The sequence below is a fragment of the Helianthus annuus genome, chromosome 17 (assembly GCF_002127325.2).
Source record: "Helianthus annuus cultivar XRQ/B chromosome 17, HanXRQr2.0-SUNRISE, whole genome shotgun sequence".
NCBI classification, from domain to species: domain Eukaryota; kingdom Viridiplantae; phylum Streptophyta; class Magnoliopsida; order Asterales; family Asteraceae; genus Helianthus; species Helianthus annuus.
The window spans coordinates 112,631,862-112,638,615 of NC_035449.2; the positions used below are offsets into that span (position 1 = coordinate 112,631,862).

Consider the following 6,754-nt stretch of genomic DNA (forward strand, 5'->3'; position numbering starts at 1 on the left):
AATACACATGCTAGGTTCATATTGACATTAGTTTCAGACTATTATCAAGCATGCCGATTCCAGCTTCTAGGTTAGTGTTGAGCTGTGTATGGTGCAAACAACAATAAGACTGTGCGTTGTGGCACCCGTTAGCGCCGCGGTGAGCCATGTTAATGGCCAGGTGGCTCGCGAGCAGCGCAACGGGGTGCCGCGAGCGGTCACACATGAACTCCGGGGTGAGCATGGTAGCCTGGGCGAGCGAAGGTTAACCATAACAGGCTCATTTGAGGGCAGGCGTGAGGGGGTAAGGTGATGAGTTGACGTTTAGTCAGCGCCATGTATCGCAATATCAGAGGATGAATCCGGGTTGTTGAGTGAGCACAAAAGGTAGTCTAAAAAATGAGTTTGGATACATATCTCACTAAAATAATCATTTATGCAAAAGTGCTAAAAGTTTTTGACTTTGAATGTCATATTTGTAATTAGCTGCTTATATAACTGTTACAAAAATTAAACTGTATTACGAACTTAATCAATCAAAATCCCTAAAGTTTTGATCTGCAACACAGTCCATGTCAAATTACATTCAAAGGGTACTTAACCCAATTTTGACGCATTTTTACGCACCTACCCATTTTAAAATTTTGATCCAAATTTAAGATCTTCACCGAATTTGTCCCCAAGTTATGTCGCCTCTTTTTGGCCTCAAATCTTCTTTTCACTAAAAGCGAGCTCCGTTGCCACAAAATTAATCATCTGCCATTTCAAGATCAACACAATACTCAGCACTTTAATAGCATTACTTGTTCCCAACCCCTAAAACATAATGGAACTTAATCATCTGCCATTTCAAGATCAACACAATACTCTACACTTGTAACTATTCACCACTTAATCATCAGTTTAGTTTTACGGTCAATGACCAAAACCTTTGACAAACAATCCACATGTCAGAAAAAAGGCTAAACATTCTAGCATGATAAATAAGCGTTGTGGCACCAGCAAGTTAATATAGAAAGAAAAAGTTATCAAATTGTTTAACCCACCCATAGTTGTCAATAGCGAGCGTAGCGATCGCTATAGCGCGCTACGTAGCGTATAGGTCTAGGCTAACTATTAGGGTTGTAGCGATAATAGCGACATTTTTGTAACATAAATAGCAATGAAATATAGCTATAAAATAGTTGGATTTTAGGTTTTGTCAAATATACATATAAAATAGCATATATACCAGGGTATTTTGATATGATATACATATATTTTTTCTAGTATATCGCTATTTATAACATAGCCGCCCGGTATTTATCATTATTCGCTATGTAGCATATAGGTACGTTATCGCTATTTGTCGCTATGCACCATTAACAACTATGAACCCACCCCTACTTCACCAAAATTATATGCGAAAAATATATATTTACCGCTGGATTTATGGGATCATCTTCGGGAATGTTCCGCTCAACCTTACCAACAAGATCAGCACCAACATCAGCGGCTTTCATATAAATATCACCACCAACTCTACCAAAAAGCGCCATCGAAGATCCACCGAGCCCATAACCCGTTATCGCTTCAAAAAGCCCTTCCCAATCATCACCATAATAAATCTTAAAAACATTAATAGTAATGTACAACACAAGAAGACCATTAGCAGCCAACAAGAATCCCATAACAGCTCCAGAACGAAACGCAATAATAAACGCCTTTCCGACACCTTTTCTTGCCTCAAGGGTACTTCTGGCATTTGCGTATGTTGCGATTTTCATCCCGAGAAAACCGGATATAACGGAAGTTATGGCCCCGAGGATGAATGATACGGTGCTGAAGACTGCGGTGAATAGGGCAGGTTTGCACATTTTGGTGGTGTCGTATGTGCATTGCTGGTAACTGGTACTGAATCCCTCGACGGATCCCAAGAAGACGAAGATTAATACCGCGAAAGCGATCATGAAGATACCGACGTATTGGTATTCAGTGAATAGGAAAGAAGTTGCTGCTACAATACAAAGAAAAAATAAAATCAATATTATAGTTTCTAATTGGTGTTTATACAAGTCACACATTGGATTCATACAAGTTACTTATAATTGTAAAAAAAAAATTATCACACACTTAACAACAGGGTCCACGATGTAATTCTTAAATTTTGAATCAAGATAGTAAGACTTCCAGTTGATTCATTACTTCTAAATAACTCTCTAAATCTTCATGAGGACCTCTCATAATTTCAGCATCAGCCTACACATTTTCATATGAGCAATGTAACATAAGTATCATCCTGTATATGGGACAACATGATCAACGAAAAATTAGTAGGACTTTTCGACAATTTTTTTGACACACGCTACATAGGCAAAAAAAATCTTATAAGCACATGCTGTGAACCAATTTTAGATCCGAGCAACAATTATCAAAAATCCGGCAAGCGCAATCACTGGAACATACTGGCGCCCATCGCAAATCTCAGATAAAACGCAGAAGCACAACAATCAGTCTGGTTCCCAATTAAATCTCTATTAAAACCCAGAAGCACACAGATCTCATGTGTAACACAAAATCCAAAGAGAGCATGCCAGAGTCACCCAGATACATTCATAATACGGTAACGACTCACTTATAAGACATCAAGATTATGTGGAGCCTGAAGGGTCAGCAGGAGTTACTGTTAGCCACACTGAGCCGTTATATCCAGTTTGTGGGAAGGATTTCCAGCCAACCATCTAAACGCATCCCCTAATAAAACAACACTTGCATCACTTGTAATTAAAAATCAAATATTGGCGTCTAGAAACCAAAGTAAACTGTTTAAATAAAGGTCAAAAACCGCATCTCAAACATAATCTACCTTATCTGGTGCAAACTTGAACTTGCTTTAAGTCCTGTCAAAGAAGTCATCTTCACTTCTACCCTCAAAATATGAGGTCGAGTAAACATAGATTTGATTCTTCCAAAAAAAAACATAAATAAATCAACTAAAATTCGTAATATATTAATAATAATCATCAAATAATCAAAATATAAATAAACTAAAACGCAAAGTACTTAGGGTGAGGGTCAACAGAGATCTGAAATTACCAAGGCTTGTGTCATCGTCTTCCACCCACAACCACTATCTTTGAGGAACCTAACACATATCTAAAAGTATTACACGCAAACATTAAAGGTAGATCGACTCAAATAACAAACAAAATAGGTAGACATGATTGTTACCCTTTTTCACATAGATAGCAGTCCAGCACGCCGGAACCCTAATCGTCTTACCGGAAGCCATTTAAAGAGGATCTTTGTGTTTTTACATAACAAAATTAAAGTAAAAAACATTAAAAAATAACCAAAAGTGAAGAAACAAAATACATACAATCTCAACAATGGGGTCAAATTTATGCAAAAGACTACCGCTGGTACACGCGGCAGAGTTCATCAAACCTTCATAAACCCTAGAGCATCCATTATCTCGGCTCGGATTCCGACTGGAATCTCTGAAGAAACGTGACACATTCCTTAAACCATGACCTACAAAAAAAAAGACGATCCATGTCACAACACAAACAAATGTAAGTGAAATCTACTGAATGAATGAGAAATAGTGTTCAAAATCAAAACACGACGTCAATTACCCTTGACGAAGGTAGCAATAACACCAAAAATACCCTAAATCAGAACTGAGAGGTCCGAATCTTCATAGATATGGTGAAATTTTCATGGAGGAAAACCCTAGATTCTGATCCAGATCTAGATCTGGAATTGCCAGAGAGAGAGAGAGAAGCAGGGAAGCGGGCGATTTTGAAATGTTTTGAAATGGTGAAACCCTAACGTATATCCCGTGTTTTTTATTAGAAGGGTATAAGTGGAAAGTAAAGTTTTCTGGTGCTTAAAAGACTTATACATCATGCTTTAGGGGTGTTTTAAGGAAATTTCAATGACCTTAAGAAGTCCTTTGGACATGTATATTATATATAGTATATATATATATATATATATACTACTTTATAATACATATTAGAAGGACTTCTTAAAGTCCAAAAAAATTTCCTTAAAACACCCCTAAAGCATAATGTACAAGTCTTTTAAGCACCATAAAACATCACTTTCCACTTATACCCTTTGACACTTTTAAAGCATGGTGTACAAGTCTTATAAAGCACACCAACCTTTAAATCTAATTTTGAGCGGCGAATTTTTGTTCAAAATTTGAATGCCCGCTCATTCGCACTTCCCCATAGACTTTTCATTTCACATTTCACCCTCTGCTTTCTCTCCGATTTAGGGTTTCTTACTCATCCTGTCTTTCTTTCTCTCTCTCTCTCTACAAACCCATTTCAAAATTCAAACCCCCCTCAAACAAACCGATTTCAATTTTCACCACCCAGAAGAGATCTCCGGTGCGATCCAACGACGAACACTCTCCGTACAATCTCGCCGGTGTAAACACATTCTTTTCATCAACAACTTCAGGTACTCTCTTCCTTGTTTCTGCTTCGTATTCTTCGTGTTTGGTGATAGTATCGAGGTCTTTACCTGAAGAAATAGCGATTAACGGAGCTGAATCGTTGATTCAGCGTATCGAAATAGTAGAACGATTCGTTATTTGCGCTTCTACTGATTCCGTATCACGCATCTTCATTACTGTTGTTCTGTTACTTCTGTAATCATTGTTATACTTCATATATAGTCTTGATACTAGCTGATTACTTTATTTTTGTTCACGATTTTTGCTAATCTGTTGTTTAATTGAAGGTTTTGATAGTTTATTTGAGCACTTGAGCTGTTTGATTTCATGTTGTTGAAGGTTGATTTGAGCCCTAACAGGTGTTTGTTTCATCAATTTGCAGGCATCTGTTGAGCTACCTTTATTATCTTACAAAAGTTAAAGAGGAGAGACTGAACGTATTGGAAAAAGCGTGAGCAAAATCTGTAGAGGATTAAAGTGGGAGAGTGGGGAGCAGTTCATAAAAGCATTTTGTTTGAGGGGGGTTTTCAAAAAGATGATGATGAAAGCCATCTGAAAATGGCATGAGCACGTAAGTTCCATCATATTATTTCACATCAGTTGGTTTGCAATCTGACTCAAAATTAACGGCATAAGTGATTGTCTTTTACTACGATAATGTAATTATTGACCAAATCCTCTTTGTATTAAGTAGGAGCTTAATAACAAGCTACAGACAAGCAGATGGTTGTTTTGGTGAAGAGCTGTTTAGGCTCTAGAATTAAAATATAGCAAATTCTTGGCAATGGAGTGAGTATGATCTATTAACATTGTATATATGAATAAATCATAGGCTCTGTTTAAACTTTCTTCTGAATGCAGAAGTACTCTTTGATAAGTGATCTGAATGACAAAATATTACCAAAGCAGCACCACCTAAGGCTGGTGGGTAATGATTCAGAGGTAAAAAGCGTGAAGCGCGCAAAAGCAGGTATTTTGCAGCTTATTTACACAATGATTTTCTTTCTATTGTGCCTTTTGGAATAAAGGAATATGGCATTATGATGCAGAGGTAAAATACACTTTTAAATGACCGTTTTTCAGTTTGACAGGATCCAGGTCGAAACCTGTTCTGACCTAACATGTCGCTCGACTCGACCCTCCTATTTGTACAATATGTTGGTTTTGTATGATTATTTGTGCAATATGTTGGGGTGTGGCATGAAATTAAACTGTTATAACTAATGTTTTAGACCTTATGAGCTGTATCCAATTTCATTGTAGGTTCTATTGGGAGAAGGCTACTACGCCGAAAGAATGTCCAAACAAACAGTTGATGTCACACCCCCAAAATCCCACACGCGGAGTACCACCGCTTGGGAGCGTGAAATGACCAGGATCAAGCCACCAATCATATTGAACATGTAAATAAATAGTAATAATTATCCATCAATACGAAAGGTGTTTATCAAAACCAACATAAGTAAATATAGCGGAAGCATCATAGTAAAACCCAATCATAAGTATCAATGTATGAAATGTTATAAGTGTTTAATAAGCGTTCACGATCCATTGCCCACAACGACCTGCTCCTCCTTGTGCAAGCTCCATAAAGTACCTAAGGTCCTGCAAGGCATGCAGCAGATAATCAACAACTAGTTGAGCGAGTTCACAGAAAGTAAGTTCATAACAGTAATGCGTAAGTTCATCTAGTGGGGGCTTCCCATGCAAATATGTACTACTGGTGAGGGATTCTCACATCTATCCTTTATAATGAGGGTTTCCCATTATGGTACTTACTAGACTAATTGCAACCATGTGTTCTTCTTAATCCGAGAACAGGAATACGTACTAGGTCACGTAGGATTTACGTGAGTGCCCTTCCCCGAGGACAGTGGTACGCGTGGGGTTTACGTAGGATTTACGTAAGTGTCCTTCTGACCCGGAAGACAGTAGTGGGTGTTAGGTTACGCAGGTTTTACGTAAGTGTCCTCCCGACCCGGGAGACAATGGTAGATACTAGTTTACGTAGGTTTTACGTAAGTGTCCTGACTATCCTGAGGACGATGGTCTAAAGTCTAGTGATTGCGTAAGTACGAGTAATCATTCCATATCAAACATTCCAACCCAATTCCCAACCCGGGAATCCCATGCCTTGGCTGTGTGAACTCACCTTGGATTGCTCGGCAGATACACAAAGAAGAGAGGGTTCTTGAACTAACAGTGATCAATCACGTCCTAACAGGGTTATCATATGAGTCAGGTTTTGACTTCATGTAATGCACGTATATATATCATAGCAAATACGTAAAGATCATGGCAACACTTAACAATCAAGTAATGAAA

At 38.0% G+C, this 6,754-nt stretch overlaps 1 protein-coding gene and 1 long non-coding RNA gene across 2 annotated transcripts; one reads left to right on the forward strand and one right to left on the reverse strand.

Moving 5' to 3' along the window:
- Positions 1–1,361: 1,361 nt before the first annotated feature.
- Positions 1,362–3,250, reverse strand: LOC110924809 (pyrophosphate-energized vacuolar membrane proton pump 1). The gene is made up of 2 exons (XM_022168801.1): positions 3,190–3,250; positions 1,362–1,975 (listed from the first exon to the last, which is right to left on the reverse strand). The coding sequence occupies exons 1-2, from the start codon at positions 3,248–3,250 to the stop codon at positions 1,362–1,364; spliced, it is 675 nt and encodes a 224-aa protein (XP_022024493.1).
- Positions 3,251–4,398: 1,148 nt separating this feature from the next.
- Positions 4,399–5,321, forward strand: LOC110926141. The gene is made up of 4 exons (XR_002584995.2): positions 4,399–4,434; positions 4,812–5,000; positions 5,124–5,218; positions 5,291–5,321. It is a non-coding gene; the product is annotated as an uncharacterized LOC110926141 (long non-coding RNA).
- The last annotated feature ends 1,433 nt before the right edge of the window (positions 5,322–6,754 follow it).

Excerpts from the sequence above, each read along its gene's own strand:
- LOC110924809 (XM_022168801.1), bottom strand. The coding sequence starts at position 3,250 with ATGGCTTCCGGTAAGACGATTAGGGTTCCGGCGTGCTGGACTGCTATC. Across the intron at positions 1,976-3,189 it reads TGCTATCTATGTGAAAAAGG|CAGCAACTTCTTTCCTATTC; the intron begins GTAACAATCATG and ends TTTGTATTGTAG.